This window comes from Macrobrachium rosenbergii, chromosome 57 (assembly GCF_040412425.1).
Source record: "Macrobrachium rosenbergii isolate ZJJX-2024 chromosome 57, ASM4041242v1, whole genome shotgun sequence".
NCBI classification, from domain to species: domain Eukaryota; kingdom Metazoa; phylum Arthropoda; class Malacostraca; order Decapoda; family Palaemonidae; genus Macrobrachium; species Macrobrachium rosenbergii.
This window is the reverse complement of record NC_089797.1, coordinates 12,510,771-12,532,451: the sequence shown is the minus strand read 5'-3', so window position 1 is coordinate 12,532,451 and position 21,681 is coordinate 12,510,771. Positions and strand designations below refer to the sequence as shown.

The window sequence follows — 21,681 nt, the reverse complement described above, 5'->3', positions numbered from 1 at the left end:
CTTTGTTTTGTGTTTAATCACATGAAAGAATTTTGACAAAATGATGACAAAATAAACAAGAATAATAAGTAAACAGTATTGCACACACCAGTTCTTTCCATCAACCAGTCTACAGCATATCTTATTTGTGGCATTACCACAAATAATTCCACAAAAGTCTATATTGCAACACAGAAATCATGACTAGAAGGCTGGAAGAGTGATGTGAGTAAAAGTTACAGGAATAACTTGTAGTACTTGTAATTATCTGTGATACCTTAAAAATGGATGTTCAGCAATAAATTAAAACTTAATCTTCCACATTACCTGGTGATAATAAAATTCCCACCAGAGTTTGAAGATAAAGGCACCCTGTAATCATGAGAACATTGGGATATATAAAAAAAATATCATGCTGCAATCTTTAAAAAAAAATAATCTCCACTTAGTCCTGAAATTATCTACTCAGTGAATATTATTAAGTACTATTTGTACCATGAGGTAAGTACATAGGTACATGATTTGAAATTTTAAAAATCTCCAGAAAACATTCCTATATGTAAAAGATATACATTTTTCTGCTCAACATACCTTAAAATACCTCCTTTGCATCCTTAAAAGCTGCACGGTATTTCCCTTCCTATTCAATTCTTTGGTGATGAGTTCAAGGTACATAAAGCTTAGTGCTTCTACACACTTGCTAGCAAGTTTTTTCATTCTTATTCCATTAAGTACAAACATGGGTAGTTATTTAATAATTTTCATTACAATTCATATCATACTTTTCTACAAGCTAATACTACACCAATTTTGATTCAACATCTAATTTAATCTACATTATCATATTGTAATTATTACTCTGCTATTTCCTCCTAGGTATACAAGCAACAGCCTTCTATTAACATAGAAAAAAAAAACATAACATTCCAAAACAATTATAAAATACTACACTCCAGCATAATAAATAAAAAAATCTTTCTATAGCAACCTTTGGTGTTTAATATGTGATGCACTTGAACAACATGAAGAAAGACCAAATACAGTACTGCAATCATTGCACTTCTAAAAGAAAAGTGTGCAATCACATCAAAGATAAATTTTGTTAAATATTTCCATTGAATGTTGCCTCTTGCCTTACAAACCATACAACTTTATTTTGAAACACCATCTCTTTCTGGCTGGTACTGTTTCAGAATCTTAGACAAAGTCTCAGCCAACTGCTGTGTGGAAGCACAGAGAACTCGACGCCTCATAAGGTCAAATGGGCCACCTAAAAATAGACAAGCAACAAACGCAAAGATGTTAGCAAAGTTAAAAATCAAAAAATATAAAAATACAATCGATATTCACAATTTAAAACTACAAGTGGGAATCTACTGGTAAATAGCAAATGCAGTAACTAATATACTATGCAAAAACTAAAATAAAGTGCACTAACACCTCAACTTAACAGACCTTAAATAAACTAAGTACTGAAATTCTTTAATTATTATTATTTTTTGCTAAGCTACCACTTTAGATGTGACAGAATTTTAGATAAATCTCTTAAATTGAATCTGAAGTGTGGATACAGGTTAGTTTAGGTTAGGGACTGTGTAAAATTGCTGTTAGTTGTAAGATATCTAGAAAATGTTCAAGTGCAAGCTATAATAGGGGTCTTTGTTGCTTAACAGACTTTGTTACTTATTGTAAAGCTAGACTCAAAAAGCAATTTTAAGTTAAGATATGTATAAAATTCATAAAATATATGATTAATACGATAAATTTTAAGTAATGTGTGGCCACAGAAGTAACAAGACTAGCCATCAGAAGCACCACATAACCTACGTAACTGACTGATTAGGTGTTATTCAGCATCATAACTGCCAGGGTCATTGATGCCTGAATATTAAACAGTTGGATAATAATTTCACAGGATGAAAGATACAATACTAAATTATCTAAAAATTTAATATATATACTTGGGCTATACAAAGACATTCTAGAACTTAAATTTGTTGCCAAAAAATGGTCAAAAATTCAACTACTCTTGCAATTTGTTTTCTCCTCTGAGAATCTTGGCAAGGATGTACTGTACCTACCATCCCCACCGTGAGCCTCAGAGAGAAAATGGTCCTTATAATATCCAAGATCTCTAACTGTCAAACAGTCAAGAGGACCTGACAGTCACCCCAGTACATCGCTGGTGCTCAACAGCAGTAAAAAAAAACTAAGCCTTAAGGGTATATTGATTGACTGATTATGAAATTTAGGCCTTGAAGATCAAGCGCCGGAACCCACCAAGATTATTCATCGCCACGATGAAGGTGAAATATATAAATTAATGATATGACTGATAATGAATAGGAGAATGATGACCTACTATCAATATGCAAGTGGCAAAGGGTAATTTCCAATCTTCTAGGATTTGCCATACTTCCAGGGAGACTGTCACTTGTGGTCTCCCTCCTTTTATTCTTACTTTGCAAGTCTGACTGTTATTGCCAGTGATCACAACTAAATTTTTTATTCTAGATTTAAAAATCATTACATAGGATTGGACATCTTAGAAGTAGCTCAATTGCTGCTAGTTTTCCTAATCTGCAGCTTAATTTCTATATACACCTACATAAGCAGGCAATGGGCATAACTTACTTTATTTCTCTGCACACAGATCAGGAACCGTTGTAAAATTATCAGAACCAACAAATTATAAAGTGAGAGAGCCTGTAATACATTTTTAGAATTACAGAAAGTTGTAAGATAAAATTGCTATTTTCTCAACCTCCCTTAAAATACCATACAGCTCCACTGTAAAACTTGATGTTAAAATATGAAGTGCAGCCCTGCATTTAAAATGCCAACATGGGATTCAGAGCCACCTTTAAAGATAAAACGCCATCTCTATGCACTAAATTTGGCGTCATCTGTAAAAATGATAGCGTGTTCCTATAAGCACTGGATCTGAAACTATCTGTAATGATAAAATTATGGTTCCTACATGCACTAGACTGGAGTCTCTGTAAAGATGAAACTAGTACCAATATGCACTAGATCTGGCACCATCGATTAAGATATAACTAGAGTCCTTATATGCACTGAATTAGGAGTCATCTTTAAAGGTGCTACTAGTTTCTATATGAACTGGATTTGAAGCGACTGGCAAAGCTAAAACTACACTTTATATAAGTTGGGACTGGAGCCATCTGCAGAGATAAAGCCAAGAGTTCCTATAAGAACTGAATTTGGAGCTATCTAATGTAGATAATACAGTGAACGCCCCGTATTCGCGGGGGATGTGTCCCACACACCCCCGCGAATAGGTCAAATCCGCGAATACTTAAAACCCCTCTAAAAACACTTAGAACTGCCCATTTTGATAGTTTAAACACAGAAAAACCCTGTAAAATGCATAAACCTGAGTATTTTAATAGTTTTATCACAAAAAGTGCATTTATTCATGAAAATTACATGAAAATACAGTAATTAGTGAATATTTCTCAGTGAAAAATACCGTGAATGGGCGAATTTTCCGTGAATGATGGCTAGATATGTTCCACAGAGAAACCCGCGAATGTGTGAGTCCGCGAATCATGAGAACACGAATACAGGGGGTTTACTGTATAGATAAAACTAGAGTCCCTATGCTCAGTGCAATATTTCATAAAAACAGAATGAGTTTCACCTCATTTTTAAGGCCACTAAAATACAAAATGAAACTTCAGGATACTGCCATGGAGAGGTACCTGAAACCTTGAAAGGAATGAGCACATTTCTTGGCGTATTAAAGCTATTTAATAACTCTTTAAATCTAAAACCAAATGGTTGGGGAGATTGAAGGTGGGAAGGTGGGCTTCAAAATGTCTTGAAAAAAAAAAATGTTCTTTGCTTACAACTTTAAAAACAAGAGATCTTAGAAACCTCCAGCACATATAACAATGCCTAACAATAGAGGATTAGTGGAAAAAGTCTAAAGATAGGCCTTCAGCATCAACCAGGAGACTGAATAAAAGAGGACTTACTAATGCCATACTTACAAAAGTTGGCACAAAAGAAACAAGGCGCTTAGTTCTTTCAGCAGGTGAATGAAAATACACGTTAATATAGAAAAAAAACTGGGAAAATTATGCAAGGCATTAACATAGGATAAATGGTGAAATTCCATAGGGATAATAGTATAAACATAAAAAAAAAAAAATGGGGGAATGGGGGGCTTTAATTTAACCACTTAAAGCTTGACAGGGAATGGCTTAACCACCGTTATTAACATCAGGGGTTCTGCCTAGAAGAATACCTAGCCATACGGGTTCTTTATTTTTATCTGGTGTCCAGGGAGAGGTTGACCACAATATTATGAAGATGTAAACTGATGGGGTTGTAGAAAAAACTGTCAACCAGTGGCAGTGGTAATGCAAGCAGAACCACCTCATTTATTAGTTACTACTACTGAGGCTGAACAAGTTAAATACTGTTTATGAGGTCAACTGGGCTAAAAGAGACAGGCATAAGTCAAGCAATTGTTTGTATGATGTATGACTCATTTTATTTATTTATGCCAAGTAAACAACAAGAAAAACCCAAACCTGACAATAAAAACCTATAAAGAAAAAAATTTGCAATGCTGGCCCCAACATCCTTTTAAAAAAAGCTTTGCAATAATTGGGGAACTACCACATTCAGCACCTCATTTACCTACAATCTGTGTGACTTATAGCCAGCCATACATTTAACCCCAAACTTCTTTATAATTAAGACTTTAAAAATGCTTATGGGACAGCAAAAATTGAAAACTACTAAAAAACTTAAAAAGCCTAAGCTTATATAAAAATAGAGGTAAAATTTGTTAAAAATAAGGTAAAAATACCAAAGTATAATAGGTTAAAACAGCCAAAAAGCACTTAGCTTCAAACACCAAATTGTTTATTTATGTTGTACTACTGAACTGTATATTCATCATAGTATCCATTTGCAGTAAGCATGAGATTGTATGAAGCACAGAGATTGGGTCCACAGAAGCACAAAAGAGCAGAAGTGCTCTCTCTCTCTCTCTCTCTCTCTCTCTCTCTCTCTCTCTCTCTCTCTCTCTCTCTCTCTCTCTCTCTCTCTCTCTCTCTCTCTCTCTCTCTCTCGTATAAGCTACCAATCTTTCATAAACTTGCACTCTTGTTATATTTATATTAAATCTTAATCATTATTAACTTCACTGGGAGATGACCCAGCAAAAAAAAGTGTTTAACATTACATGCCATTTGAACATATGCCTAACTTGCATTCATTAAATGATACGACTAATCTGCCAGAATGGAACAAGTGTGTATATAGGGAAATGGCAGTACTTTATACAAACTAAGAGTAATATATTGATACTGATTTAAAAAAACCTACCCTCTGTATCAACAATGACTCCCCCTGCCTCTTTCACCACCAAGTATGCAGCAGCTGTATCCCAAGCATGAATCCCAAACTCATAGTAGGCATCACCACCTCCCGTGGCTACATAGCACATGTTCAATGTACACGATCCCATGGCACGTAATCTATAGAGAAACAAGCAACGAAAAATACAAAATCTTGCAACCTGTGAAGTGCTCAGTCTCATGCTGCAGCAGTACAACCTTGTCATGACAAGCGAAAATCAACATGTTATGCTCTACTGTGAAGTGCATCATGCACTGTAAATGATGCATGTACAGCTCTTAATATAGAACCACATTAACACAAATTTGCAATACAATAATAGAAGGGAAATTAAATCTTGACAATAATTTGCAGCACCATCAACATCTGACAATACTTATTTCTGTTTTCTCAGACTTCACTCAGAATCTCAGTGTTACATATAAAAAGGAAGAGAGAGAGAGAGAGAGAGAGAGAGAGAGAGAGAGAGAGAGAGAGAGAGAGAGAGAGAGAGAGAGAGAGAGAGAGAGAGAGAGAGAGAGAGAGAGATTTCATTAATCACAAAACCTATTGTGGCTCTGTACAGGGATATGAAAGTGTCAACAACCTTAATGAACTTCAAATGCCTCCTAATATACCAACCTTTAGTACATGTAATCCTTCAATTCTTAAACCCATCAGTTATTAGAATATTTAAATAAGTTATTGCATTTAGCAAAAACTGAAATGATTACATGGCACTAACTGAATAACTCCACTAAAGAACATTTTCATTCACGTGTGGCTACACTAAAAAGCCAACTGGCAGGTCATGAGGTCAGTACACCATGTAATTTCAAAGTTTTATGAAGTCTTTCCACAATGTAAAAATATTACTATTTTTTACATAAGCAAGAATAAAACTTTAACAGACTGCAAAGCCACTGACTGAACTTAATGGTAGGAGAAGAATCTTTTCATGAGACTACAGGATACACCAAGTGTAATGTTGTACAGTATATGGAGTGTCCACTTATAGCCTATAAAAATTAATGCAAACAATATTTAATTTGAAGAAGCTGAATTTTCCTAATTATGTCTAATCTCCACAGCTTAGCAAAATTTGATAAGACGAATTAGACAGGGATGTTAACAAAGTATGGGGATGTAAGGAAAGTTGGGACTAAATAATTAAGCAATACGTAGAAAGGTGCAGATACATTTTGTAATGACCCCCAACCTTTTTTTCATAATGTTCACCATGCACCAAATGAGTGAAGGACCACTGATGGCCAACAAAATCTGACTAAATCAAGACTGAGGATCTACAGAATAATGAAATTTTTCCAGAACATTGCAGAAGAAAGAGACATTAGGAAGCCACAATTATGAAGTATAAAATAAGATAACTATCATTACTGTTCCAAGAAACTCCACAGTGAATCAATAAATCTCCTGATGCTGTAACTCAATAAAGTCTGAAATCTTTGAAAGAAATGCAAAATTTATGCTACACTGTAATTAACTCTTTAATACCTGGTCAAAGCCTGACCCTCAGACAACAAAGACTACTGAGCTCTACAGTATAATTAACAGTATGGGCTCTAAAAACTAAAGCTAATAACTTCCATCCATCTTGAGTGCAGAGTTATTTTCAAACTTGAACAATGTTTTGGACAATAGGCACTCATGTAAGTGGCACTAAATTGTTTAACAATTGTAGTATTTTGGAGCCCTTGTTGTTTTTAATCATTATTACTAACATCATTGGCATTAAAAATGAGATGAGAGTATGCAGGCATTGCAAATTTCACTACCATTGTTTTAGAATTAAAAGAAACCAAGAGTTAATTAGTCAGTGGTTTTTTCAGTAGGGTATGAGGTTACTGACGCCAGACTTGCATGATACAATGATTTCAAGCCTCTGGCGATATTTTGTGATACCTTTAACTCAGAAGTTATTTTTGACAGAACTTGAAAATAAATGATCTGTTGGTACACAGACCTAAGCGTTGTTTGCAAGGCCTTCTGTTTTTTACAAGATGCTCGTGGTAATCCATCCTTCAACTGGAGACCTTGATTACTCCTTCATAGTTGAAACAGATGCCTGAGATACTAATGGCAGAATCAAACTCATGCTCTTCCATTCAAAATAAAATCAACTTAATATAGGAGTAATAAGGTGCCTAATATACTGCTAATGAGAACCTATGTACATCATGGGAAACCTCTTGCAGTCTTGTGAGGAAAGTCTCTCTTTTTCAAGAGCTGCTGAATAGTCTTCATCCACAAAGGCACTAGTTTCATGGATTGTTGGTATCTCAAAAGATGTCACCAACACAAAAGCGGGCTACTCGGTGCTGAACAGCATCCTCCATCATCATCTAAGGGTCCAGAAATGTGGACCAGAACACCAGGAGCTTTTGTTTAGCAGTGACAAACAAACCAATTACTGGTGTTCCCTAAGGTTCCATCAGCCTTTCCAACACACAAGGGTGTAGGGAATATTTAGTCCCTGTAACTTGCCCCTGGGGATTGAGTTGGTCTCCAATGCAACTCATTCTGTACAGAATGTATATGGCTGACAGCTCAACAGCATGGCAATCCACCCAGGTCACACAACTCACTCTCCAGCAGGCAGTAGCAGCAGTTTTAAGAAAAAGACCCTCATCAGGAAGTTTAAGCAACCACTACTCAACTTATTTAAATTCCTAAGAAATCAGAATCTAGCTGTGACATAGGAAACTGATATATATTCTTAATTGTACGTTTAGACCCCAAGAATTGGCCAGAATTATGCAAAATTACATATCATTAGAGAAATAATGAACTGAGCTTTCTGATATAATTCAAAACACTATATTAAAAACAAATAGGTGGACAAGAGAATGCGACAAAACCTAAGTGAACTGAATCACAAGAAACATTCATATATTTCAACTTCAAACACAAAACTAATTCCAAATATTTTTAATGCATTTCCTATTGCCACCCCGATAATGAGAAGCAAAATACAAACTAATGCTCTGATTGGTTATTATTTTGTGAGGTGGAATAAGTCAGCCAAAAATGCAATATTCTAGTGAAATAGTCAGATGAGCAGCTACCTGGATTTTTCTTCTTCTCTGAGTGTATCTGATAAAAGAGCTAAAACATATGAAGGCAGTCATGAAGTAATGGGTTTTTAGTTCCTAAACAAAACTGGTAAACAACACATACCCTACAGTCAAGGTCAAGCTTGAACATTATCAACTCATCCAACACTTAATAATTCCACATATTTTGCAGCCAGAATTAAACTGTAATACTGTATACAATCAAGTTTAAGATATTCATCTCAATATGCATCACGTCTAAAAAGAAGTTAGTGTAGCAAAAACCCATCATAAGATAGATGATGGGTGTAGAAGTCTGATAAGTTGAGGTGTTACTTGTACTATATAGGGATATTCTATTTTTATAAAGCTAATAACTTGCACTACTTTATGATTCCAAAAAGGAAAGCACTTACTTAGCAGTTCTAAAACCAACTGTTTTGTTCTTTTTCCTTAATATTTCTTATTTTAATATTTTTCATTTACAAATCCATCAAAGTATACACTGCATATTATTTTTGTTTGTAGATAAAGCATAGTACTGTATATTTACAGACGTGACATTATTCTTAAAAAAAACCTTGTTTTCTGGGCTTTTCATGGGTATGGATATTGATATTTGACATTTCTTTAGCAACCTTTTTTTGCCTAGTTATCTGATGATAACTCACGGATAAGCAGACATCACCAAAAACTTTGCGGAAAACAAGAGATGACTGAACTCCAACTAAAATCACATTAAGTTTCAGAATGTCAACAAACAAGACATTACCAAAAGCATCATATTCCCTTGAAAGACCCAACAAGACCACAAGCAATTCTGTAGCAAATGAAATAGGGAAAACAGCAGACCAGTACAGAAAACGCAGCCCATGCACTATTTTCCTTTTATTTTTGGACTGCACAGCATTCTATGAAGATTTGAAAAGGTAATTAATAAATTTTTATTAAAGTTGAAGTGAAAGTCCCAAATATAGTAGCAACTTTTAAAGTGCTCTTAAATTTTGTGAAAACAAACATGCAAAACACCCAACAGGCATGAAAAAATTAACAAAATTAAAACACTATCAGTGAGTTATTTTTTGTTAGTAGTGATGCTACCAACCTGCACTGTCATAAACAACCCCCCCGGCCTCTCTCACTATGAGATATCCAGCAGCCATGTCCCAACAGCACAATCCAAAGTGATAATAGGCCTCACCCCAACCTGCAGCTACATAACACATATCAAGAGCAGCAGACCCTATACCACGCAAGCTGTAAAACAAGGAAACACATTTCAGATCATGTGGACTGTCATCATACAAAGCTCTGGCTGGCTGTACTGCAACTCTAGCAAAGAGTTCGAGAGCTATACAAAGGACTGGCCAAGCTTTGAAAACAGTTTGAAATTATAGGTAATAAGACTTACAGTAAGATTCTGAATTCATGAGAAAATGAGTAATGTACGATAGAAGCTTAGATTGGTGAAGGAATATTATAACATATATGGAATATGAAATCCTTATCATGAAGGGAAAAGGAAGTAAATATTTGTTGAACCCAACCCTACTGGTTTTCATGTGTCTAATTCTGCAGTCAGCAGCTCCCTGGACACACAAAAGGAAAAAGAAGAACTCCCACTTAGCCAAGTAACCCTCTCGGCAGTGCCTCTGGTGGTAATAGAGGCAGTTATTTCATAATCTTTGTGTCCATCAAGCGAGCAATAATTTGCTGCTTGTTCCTAAATTTGTCAATTTTGCACATATTTTTTTTTTACTTAGTTCAGTTTATATTTCTAAAGGTATTTCAGTATTTATAACCTATTATAAATGGTTTGCAAGTCTTAAATTCTTAAAACAGTGTACTCTTTGCTTCTGCTGGCTTGAAGAGCTGTAAATACCTTATTACTATTATGCTAACTTTTGTAATTGCACACGCTTTCTTTGAATAACTGCTGTGCATCAGTGCCAACTACTACTCACTGAGTAGGTTATTCAGTAGTTTTATGGTGGATTATGTATTACTGGTATTTCATTTGAATCTATATACCTACTTTTGGTGTGGGGTATAAAGTCTTATTATGAAGTTAATGTATTTTTATTATGGTTTTACTAAGTGTCAGCATTTAGCATAAAGTTCTATTAACTTTTTTCACTGTGCTTATAATTTTTATCTTGCTTAGCATCGGTAATATATCCATGTGAGTTTTTATATGCTTCACTGCAAGAGCATTAACGTTTCTGTCATTCCAATCTACAACTTATGTTTAATATCATGCAGTCATCTACTTGTTACATAACACTGGTAAAAGATAACCCTTAATGGACGGATCCCCTAATGAGAGGATCTAAAACAGGTTTTGGGTGAAGGACGAATCCCCTCATTTAGACTTAGCTCAGCTCAATCAGTGGGCGTCTCAGGGGGATCAGTATTGTTCTTGACTTGATGGGGAAATGTCTTGCTCCTCTCTCTCTCCCATGATGTTTTTTTATCTATTTGCTCATAAATATACCCAGGGATTGCTGTTGGTTTTAATTCTTATCTTTTACAAAATGATGTCAGTTATAATTGTAATTTTGCAGAGAAAAGTCCAAAGAAATATTAGAAAAGGCATGTATAAATCCAAAAAGTTACTGCATCTCCCAATCTCAGTACATTTACGTAAATATTTTACAACAAATATACTAAAAATTTGTTACTGATTTTAGTTATCATGTTATGATACTGTGTGAGCTGTAATTATAATTTTACAAAATAAATTAAAATAAATTATTAGAAAAAACATGTACAACTTTATCAAGTGTTTTGTAAAAGAAGCACACACGGGGTTGTAAACAGTCACTTTCACCTTCCCGTGGGAGGTAGGGAAAATTTTTTAGAATTTTTTTTCTTGCACCATGTGCATTTGTATATCTTCCTCTTTCCACTGATGTGTTTTTTTCTTGAACTGGCCAACTTAAAGTCTGCCCAGTCTGGGAGTGTGCATGATATATAATTAGCCCATCCCTTAAGGGTTAAATGTCATATATTCTGCATAGTTATTTGATGACCAATTTTTTCATATATTTTAAGGGCTACAACACTCTTAAGGTATTGTTTTAGATCAGCCTCATCGAGATCTTTCCTTGCGAGACCTGCACTATCAAATCCACTCATAAACTACCAGGAGAGGCAGTGGAAAAAATTCCAATGCCTACCCTTCACATGAGGATGGAGCAGAGCTTATTTGAGCATTTGATGGATTTATCAGATGATGTAATTCCTCCTTCCTTGAGGGGTTGCAAACATTGCTTTGCTAGTCCTGATGCATATTTCTGTTTCTGCCTGTGGCGTCAGACTCTTACACTCCTGCTGACGCCACTGTCACTGCTTCTAAAGCAGCAGTCAGCACGGTGGCAGCAATATATCCAGAGGGGCAACACCTTTCTTCAGCTTCACTTGCAGAGTCATTTCCTTTGATGGAGAGGAACTTCTTATTATTAGGACGGGAGTTGTCGACCAGTGAGTCTTTCTCCCTCTGAGTTTCATGATACTTCCACCAATAGTCAAGCTCCCAGGAGGGGCTCCTCTTTCATGTCCATGCAGAATACACTACACATTCTTGTAGAGTACTTACTTTATTTCTACCTGGAGCAGCACTGCATGAAGCACGTTCCATAATGTACCTATAAGATTTGACTGTTTGGTGTGTGCAAGATATTTATCCTACTTGTGTATAGTGCAACAAGCCACATACTTGACCTTTCTGAAATAAAGCGCGGTGCACCAAACAATGCATCTTATTATAACTGAAATTACTTTCTTTCCTTAATCTGCTCTTCAAGTACAGATGCTCTCTGGGTTATGAAGGTCTATTTTATAATACTCTGACCTTACAACTGCAATAGCAATAATACACATTCTGCAGAAACTGTATTGAAAATTTTGAATCTCTATTTTTTCCCATTCTGCTACATGGTCACAAGCAATTTACTTTGGTACTGAGTAAATCCACTGTTATTGCAAAGAAAAAAGAGCTGAGCCAATCAATACGAAACAGGGGAGCTTAGCCTACTGAGAATCCAGGTTAAGACAAGTAGTCTTTTTGAAATCCAGGTTAAGACAAATAGTCTTTTTGAAATCCAGGCTAAGACAAGTAGTCTCTTAGAAACCCTTACAGAGCATGCCAATTATCCTACACATACACAGCACTTCTCCCTTGATAAATAGTTCCCTATTCGTAACTTAATCATAAAAAATCTATAATAATAGAAATATTAAGCATTTATATAAAGTAAGTCAAATGTTGAAGTGATAAGCAGTGTAACACCATCAGAAATTTTCGACAAGACATTATTCAAATGTCTGATATTATTTTGTCTTAGTTGTTCTGCATTTAATTACTGCAGTGCTTTAGAATACATTTTTGTGAACAGTCAATTAACCTTGTAATTATTAAGTTTCCACTTAATGTTGAACCAGACAATATCAAGCTTAGGTCAGATAAGATAAAGCTGGCATATGCTTAGGATATATGCTTAGAATATCTATCTAAAAACTATAAATTTACCCAAGATGATCATAAACAACATGCAATAGGATATGTCATGTTCACACTATGCAATATACTCTGATAGGTCCAACCATATGCACCAATTTTCCTTGCCTAACAATGCTTCTGTTGCCAAAGCAGAAATACTTGCAATAGTAGCAGTCATTAAAATTATCAAAGATATACCACCAAGAAAATTTATAACTTCCAAAGACTTAGGAAGTGCTACAGTAACTTGTGGAAGCTATAATATAAAACATTCTTGCACAAAAATTAATTTTCAATTCACACACTACATGATGGTAAAAATATAGAAGTACTTTATGTTGGACTCCTGCCCATGTAGGGATTACATGAAATGAAGAAGCCAATACAGAAGCCAAAGCTGCAACTGCTAAGACAAGATCACATGTAGATATTCCTATTAGTGATTATATAACATCCCTAAAACCCATCATAATCAATAAATGGCAAAATATATCCAGACAGAAACAAATTAAAACAGTCCTCGCCCAATGCTGGAATATGGAATTCATCACATCAAACGGTATAGCAGACAAGTAATTCTGACTGACTCACCTTAGAATTGGTCACTCATTTGACATATGGATATTTGATGAATAGCCAAAATGATCCAAAATATAATCAAGAACAAATGTTGTTTTGGAAACAGAAATTATGTCAGACTCTCCCCTTCAAACTAACCCAATTAAAAGATTTTTAAAATGTTATAATTTCATGAATAGAATCTAACTTTACTACTACATAAATTAGCTCAATGATACAGTTAAACAATGTAAAAATAATAATAATATGATCCTCTGATTGTGACAGGATAAAATTGGATAAGATGGTCACGTTAATCTCATCCTCTTCATCTGATCCATATTCCATAGCACTCATAGTAGGAGATCCTGACAGTTTGCTAGGTTTTTTTTTGAGATTTCATTTTTTATCAGCAATATTATACGGCCCTATTACATGGTTCTGGTCCAACTCTTGACCTTATTAGTACAACGATCTGACCTTATTCGCTCACACACACCAAAGTGCCCAGGTTTAAATTTTCTTACTTACAAACAAAGCTTTTCTACCTAATTAGCTTTTCAGGCATATGTAAACTAATGGGGTTTAAACCAATGACATTTTACAAACTAAAATATATTTTTTCAAAACAAACCAATCTGTATATACAATAAAAAGGAGGCTGGCATCACATCATTGCTCTCAGCCTCTTTAACCAAGCAGACTAATTTAAAGTGACATTTTAGCATTTACAGACTTAAACAATTCTGCTGATACTTCAGTAAATGACTAGCAATGGTTTTGACACTAGAAGAACTTCGCTAATGCAAGCAATTTCTCAAGTTGTGTGGACTTGGGGCTTCAGGTAAAATGGGAGAAGATCAACCTTGAACCAGCTACAAGGACTATGCACTTATGCATGAATGTGTATTCTCTTAAGCCCTTAGTCTATCCAGCAAAAGACAAAATCTGGAGACTCTTGCAAGCATTTCTTTGAAGGTTATATGGTCTCTTATATGAGCTAGTCCCCTACAATTAAACAGTTCCATATACAACATATTTACCAAGAATGATTTTGATAGCAAGTGTATGGTTAAACGAAACTAAGAAAACTTTGGAACTAACATTCAGAAATTTCAAGCTTGATAAGTGACGTAAACTGAAACAGTGTCTCTAGTTAATATTATATTCTTTAGGGCCAGTGCCTTCAAGTATCACATTTAAGCTATGTCTCCATCTTTACACCATCAGCTTTATTATACAGTTAGGCATAGAAATTTGTATTCCATTTAAACTTTGACCTTAAACTTTGCAAACTAGAAAGCTGAAATTTGCTTAATTTCTAGTCACCATAAACTTGAGCTTACTTGTTATTCTTTTACAGAACACTTACAATCTTACAAAAATTCCCTTCTTATTACATTACTAATATAAAGTGACAACTGTTGACTTTGACATGTCTGTACCTCAAAACTAAGTACTACATACATGAAGAATAATAAATATACATACCCGTGGACTTTGGGCAAAAGAGTAGTCAAGTTGGTAATTACTGTGTCCATTTTTTCTGCATCCTGGCTTGATCCCATTTCAGCAAATACTAGGGACTTCGCAAGCTCTGCCAAAAAAGACATAATATAAGAGTTCTGATAAGAAACAGGCCTTGGCTTAACCATATACAGTAACTTTTCAAAGAGAAAATTAATTTTTTCAATACAAAAAACTTCATATGAGTATAATTTGCTCTTTTGTAGGCTACTATTGGAATTGAAATTGGAATATAAAATTTAGGCCAAAAGCCAAGTTCTAGGACCTATGAGGTCATTCTGCACAGCGATAGGAGGGGTGTGGAAAGAGAATATGAACAGAGGTAGAGTAAAAAGAATGAAAGAGATTGTAGCTAGAGGCTGAAGGGACACTGCAAAGAACCTAGACTAATAACTACAACACACCATGTGAGTGTATTAACAGCACTAACCACCCAAACGGTTGTAGACTACTAATGTACCATGCTTATGTCCCTATTCAAAGAAAAACAGCACTCAGCATGTCAATGAAGGTACAGTATTACTGTTCAATATATGTAGTATAATGGTATAAAACACTTATATGCAGAACCACATAATTATGTTCAATCCAACCCTTATTACATAACCTTGAGCTATTAAAAACTTATTCAATGAAAAGTAAAACTGCAACACGTCCCTTACGTCTAGGAGAGATTGTAGTACAGTATTGAACAATTATACTGTACCTCAAATGAAGAAAAATTTTTAAAAATATTGTCAGCAACCAATGATCACTCTTGTAATACTTAACACACAAATCACTCACTCATGGAGTATCAGAAATATAATACTCGGAGAATAAAATTACAATCACTATATTGAAATATCACAAATTAAACCACAGCAGGAAAACAAAACTGATCAGTATACATTATTTACCAAAACTACAAAGCTCACACTGGCTGAGGAAAAACATGTAGCAATTCTTTCAATCAATGTAAAATAATTGGTAACTAATCTCTCGTCCATCAGCCCTAAAGAAGCAATATTACCATGCAGAGAAGTAAAAATGGACAATTTATAAGAACACACTGGCTGTATTCAGTTCATAAATATAAGAGAATTTGACCAGATAACAGACATTGGGAATCATTCAATTCAGTTACCTTACTCTGACTTGGAGCTTCTTTACTTATGCCTACCTATCTGAGTCTATTCTCCTTCTACAGTAGTAATGGAAGTCTGGATATCATGGCAACGATAATTATGTTAATGTAACATAATGGATTTTTGAAGAAAACATATACTGTAGCAACCTATGATTAATAATGGTAAAAATAATGATAAAAAAAGATGTAAGGTCCTGCCAGGCACAGAAGAAAAACAAGAAAAAGAATTTTAGTATGCAAGAAGCTACACCTGTCTGACAAATGCCATAGAGACAAGGTTTCCCATGAGGGAAACCTTTATCCATCTCCTTACAAGTGTTTCAATAGTTTAATGAGTGCTTCAGCAGCACCTGGCTTATTTGTACAAAGGTTGTAAAGACATTAGTAAAAGTCATAGTAACTGTATAAACATAAGGAAAATATACTGACAGAACCCAATGAATATCCAGTTATGAAAAAGTAAGTATGTACTGATCAAATATCCAAATAAACACATCAATATCTCGACATCTATAATACATATAACAAGACAGACAGAATTAAACACAGTAGTACAAATGAAAGAAAAGAAACAGCCTCCCATCATATAGGTAGCTCCCCTTATTAAGTAACCACTACTAGTAACTTGCCTACCATTTTAACCCTCTGGAAGGGTTCACTTCGTTAACCAAAGCAGATTTGCCATATATAAAATATATTAGGGTTTGTAGTATTGGAATATATATATATATATATATATATATATATATATATATATATATATATATATATATATATATATATATATATATATATATATATATATATATTAAAAGGACCTCATTCAAACTGGATGGTATCTAATAAGAGTATTTATTCAGAAAAAAGTTACGTGCTTTCTTGGACAAACAGTCCACATTATCAAGAGTCTGTACAATGGATACTTGACAATGTGGACTGTTTGTCCAAGAAAGCCTGTAACTTTTTCTGAATAAATACTCCATTAGATACCATCCAGTTTGCATGAGGTCCTTTTAGTAATTCTACTAATGCACAGAACAATTGTGTATGTGATAAAGTTAATATATATATATATATATATATATATATATATATATATATATATATATATATATATATATATATATATATATATATATATATATATATATATATATACATTCAATTCAGCACAATTAATAAACAAATGATTATTAATTTCAGGATGAGAGTGAAACGTCAAATATATTTTAAGCACAGAAGTACCAGTTATTTTACCTGTCTCGCCAGAAACTGAGAGCTTTTCTCCATTAAGAAAAGCACCTTCACCCTTGATTGCTGTAAACATTTGCTCTAGGACAGGATTGTACACAATGCCCAATTCAGCATCTTTGTTAACCCAAAGACCTACTGAAATGCAAGTGTGGGGAAAAGAGTGAACAAAGTTCATTGTTCCATCAATAGGATCAATAATCCAAGTAGGGGCATCAGTAAAAACACATTTCTCTCCAGCAGACACAGATTCTTCACCAATGAATCTGAAATGGCAAAACAAATAATGATACATTACAAAAAAAATTTTACTTTGTCAAACCCTTCAAAATCCATTTCTCCAAAACTTCATATATTAAACAAATGACCTTCATATTCTTGCAACCTAAAGAACTTACTGCTATAAAAATTATAACAGTTTTAAACTATTCCAACCTTAGGATGCAACTATGACTTTTTTATACAAAATATGTATTAACCATTTTTTTATGTCATACTGCAACTCACACTGACTGGGTCTGCACTCGGCGATAGTACCTTATCCTTGAATAGTCGGTGACAGTTAAATCTATTGCTAGATAATGATTTTGATGATATTTTAAAGCTGAATTGTATTTTATTGCAATAAATTAAAAAAGCAATGCAACAAAAATACAAGGTTAAACTGAGCAGTTAAAATTAGCTGAAGAAAAAATGTCTATTTTTTGTTATAGAATTGCTGTATATCTAGTACAAATAAAGAAAAAGATATAAAATTCACATACAGGCTCCAAAGCAACCTCTAATTGAAGTAAAATCATTCTGAGTGTGCCTGTCACTTCATGCACACCTATTTAGTTTGCATATTTATGAGTGCATTAAACATTAAATACAGCTGGTATTTCCATTGTGTTGTAGATGTACTTTATTGTTCGTAACTCTCTTGATTCTCTAGTTTTTATTAGCTTGGTTTGTGATTCTGTATTTGGTAGATGACAGAAGCTGCAAGGTTAGGATTGGGTTTTAGAGTATGCATACACATACTGTATTCCATTATCAGTCATTTCACTGTTATCTGCACTCCTATGGACCTATTAGTGCACTTTAGAGATTATTGTATTAGCTAACACATACCGTACGAGGTATTACACAGTATCATTAGTAAAATAGAGCTCCATAAATCATTTGTTTTGAAATACCAAACATGCTAACACCGTAACAATAATAACACCAACACACACACATACAGAGAGAGAGAGAGAGAGAGAGAGAATTCTTTACATTAAGGACAATGTACATTAAAGAGAGAGAATTCTTTACATTACGGACAATGTACATTAAAGATCATTTAAAAGAACTTACTTGTGATCAGGGAATGAACTTGATAGCCCAGATATCAAGAGCTTCTCTACGGCCTTATCTGACTCAGTAACCAAATCAATAGCACAACTTTTTATCTCAACATTCTTCTTTTTGTTAATAGCTTCACGTACAAGCTGGAAATATAGAAACATGGTTATAATGCAACATTCAGTTTAATTTCTAATCACTGACTAGACAGGGCCAGTAAAGAAGATAGTTTATTCTAATATTGTACTGGAAAGAAATATCACTGGAACATGTAGTCTAGTCACTCCCTAACCAAATTCACTTTGAATATTTTACAAAAATGACTTGTTTAATCCAACACAATCAGTTCACAAATCCCTAAAACTTTGTCAGTGACAGGCTGGACACAAAAAAAAAGGAAGAAAAACGAAGAAACTTCATTTACCTAAGTACCCATCTGGGTAGTGCCTCTGATGGTAGTTATTCATTCCCTGTGTATTCATCAAGCAAGCTACTGTACTAGTTGCCTTTGCTCCCAAAAATTCAAAATTTTCCATAGCTATATTTTTAAATTTTTCTTTAGGAATTTCAGTGTCTATCCCATCTTTAAAGATGTATGCATAATTCATTCAGATTCCTTAATTATTTTGGATATTCTTCCTTCACTGGTTACAGGTGCCTTGTTACTACCATGCCAGCCTTTGTAAGTACTGTATGGTACACATGTTTTCATTAAGTAACCGATGTGCAATGTTACTTACATCTTATTTGTATGTTAAGTGCACATTATTATGATTCCTACTACTATTAATATCATTAGTAACAGTTTTGCAGTAGTTATATATTTGCAACAAACAAGCAATGGTATGAATGTTATCTCATTTAGCATAGGCAACATTCATACAGGAGTTACAGATACAATACCTCATGTTTCCTATATGACCTTTTATAAACTACACTGTAACAGAATTGGTATTTTTATTGTACACCATATTGCATAGTACTGGACAGAAAATGCCTGTACTGTACTGTATATATTCCAAGGGCCAAGGAACTATGATCTGAGAATGACCTCACTAATGTATCCTTGTAAAAACAATGCTATTGAAATTGCCATTAAACTGCTTAGTTGGAACAGTGATGGAAAAAAAATCCTTTGCTTACTCTTCATAAGAGGCCACAGCAGAAATTACATGTAACTTTTAGACGATAATGTGTGATATACGTCCTCCTTCCCTGATTGGCTCCAAACATTTTTTGTTTGTGTTGATATTCATATCTGCTTGTGCTTGCAGTGCCAAACTACATATCCATGATCAGAGTAACTATCATCAAACACAATACATGCAAACATGTTATTTCTTTATATGTAATATAAGTATAATAACTGCTGTGTATGTACTAGTGTAACAACTTATATCCAGTTTAGATTCATGCAAACTCTGAATATAACCACCTTACTTAGTCTAGACGGCAAGTGATTTTAAATGTGAAATAGAGCACCATACTTCTGACAGTTATTTATGTGATTTTGACCACCAGGCCTATCACAGGAAAACATGTCTGGATGTGCTCAGATTTTGGACTTAGCCTAACAATTACTTAAGAAGCCACTGATTTAACTGTACAAATTTGATTCTCATTTCCTTGGGATATCGTTGGTTTATGCATTACTGCCTTTTAAGTCTAGGTCTGGGGAGGGCAAAGTTGCCCAGCTTGGTAAGGACCTCGAACCTTGTAAAGTATTATTTCAGGGAAAAGGTAAAACTAAAGACTACAGTACTAATACCACACCCCTCTTGTTCAGTAATCATTAGTTTTTGTGCAAAATGGGAGCCTTGTTTAGTACCAGCCCCTTGCGGATGAATGAAAATCCATAAACAAAACACCGTAAATACCATAAACACAAACAAAAGCCAAAAACATAAGCAAAAGTGGTAAGTATTACGATCGCTGATTGGCGGGAATCAGACCACGGTAGTAGCCCTCAGTTTTACTGGGGAAAGTTAGGTTACGATACACCAGTACTTTGCTTTGTAATTTACAGCATTCTAGGTACATTAGGTGAGAAGTAAAGGCCCCTGGCAAGTAAGGACCCATTGCCCTTGGTTAGGTTAAGGAAAGTAATTCTCCTTGCTATATTTTCATGCTTTATAAATTTTGGGGCAATTATTACTGTTCTCATACCTACATGTTCTTTAGACTTTTCGAAACAATTACATGAAATCTACAGCCCATTAGTTATGGAATGAATGGTAACACTGAATATTTACCATACGCTAGTCCTGTGACTACTTGACCTGAGGTCTACAAAACTGAAGAATACTACCACGCCCATCTGGTTCAGCAACTACCAGCATATGTGCAAAATGGGCACCGTGTTTAGTAGCAGCCCCTTGGGGATGAATGTAAAAACGTGAAAAAAAACACAGTAAATAACATAAACATAAAAAGACAAACAAAAATCACAGAGAACAGGCAGTCAATATTCCGGTCGGCGACTGGCGGCAAACAGGCCGCGGTAGAGTTCTGCAGTTTTACCCCGAGGGCTTTGACCTCCTTTAATTAAACAAATGTTTTTCAGATTTTCATTATGTGGGTTAACTAATGAAAAAATATTACTTTTTTGGTCAATTTTTATGTTGAAATTCGGTTCTATTACAATCTTTACACATAACTTACGATTTACGCTACGCTTACGAGTAATTTTTCTAAGCCTTAGACTTCATGCATAATGAAAAGGGCTTCCTTCGGCCTCTTACCTTGCCCGCTGTTTTGACAAGGTCCATAGCAACCTTGTAACACTCTTGGACATCAAACTCGGCCATTTTTATGATGGGATTATGTTGGAGTACTCTAAAAACCTCTTGAAAGTCGCTTAAAAACGCTTCGATCGAGCAGTGTCACGATTACCGGCACTCTCCGGGTTGAGTGCCACTTCACTTCGATGACTTGTTTGGAATTCGGATGTTGTTAAT

At 34.6% G+C, this 21,681-nt stretch overlaps 1 protein-coding gene across 3 annotated transcripts; it reads right to left on the bottom strand.

Moving 5' to 3' along the window:
• Positions 1-21,681, bottom strand: LOC136837011 (inositol monophosphatase 1). Of its 3 annotated transcripts, XR_010852521.1 has the most exons (7): positions 21,466-21,681; positions 18,737-18,870; positions 17,402-17,661; positions 14,980-15,085; positions 9,535-9,686; positions 5,344-5,495; positions 1-1,249 (listed from the first exon to the last, which is right to left on the bottom strand). XR_010852521.1 is itself a non-coding variant. In XM_067101546.1 (6 exons), exons 1-6 carry the CDS (start codon positions 21,529-21,531, stop codon positions 1,131-1,133), a joined length of 837 nt encoding a protein of 278 aa, XP_066957647.1. In that variant the 5' UTR covers positions 21,532-21,680; the 3' UTR covers positions 1-1,130. The 3 variants fall into 3 exon arrangements, 2 of the variants coding, with proteins under 2 accessions (XP_066957647.1, XP_066957646.1); XM_067101546.1 differs by lacking the exon at positions 5,344-5,495 and having other exon boundaries at positions 21,466-21,680; XM_067101545.1 differs by lacking the exon at positions 9,535-9,686 and having other exon boundaries at positions 21,466-21,679.

Bases quoted from the DNA above. Each gene is read 5' to 3' on its own strand.
- LOC136837011 (XM_067101546.1), bottom strand. From the start codon at position 21,531: ATGGCCGAGTTTGATGTCCAAGAGTGTTACAAGGTTGCTATGGACCTT. The intron at 15,086-17,401 runs GTAAAATAACTG...CTTTTTTGGCAG, and splicing joins CTCAGTTTCTGGCGAGACAG to AGCTTGCGAAGTCCCTAGTA. The intron at 9,687-14,979 runs GTATGTATATTT...CTTGTTTTACAG, and splicing joins CTTTTGCCCAAAGTCCACGG to CTTGCGTGGTATAGGGTCTG.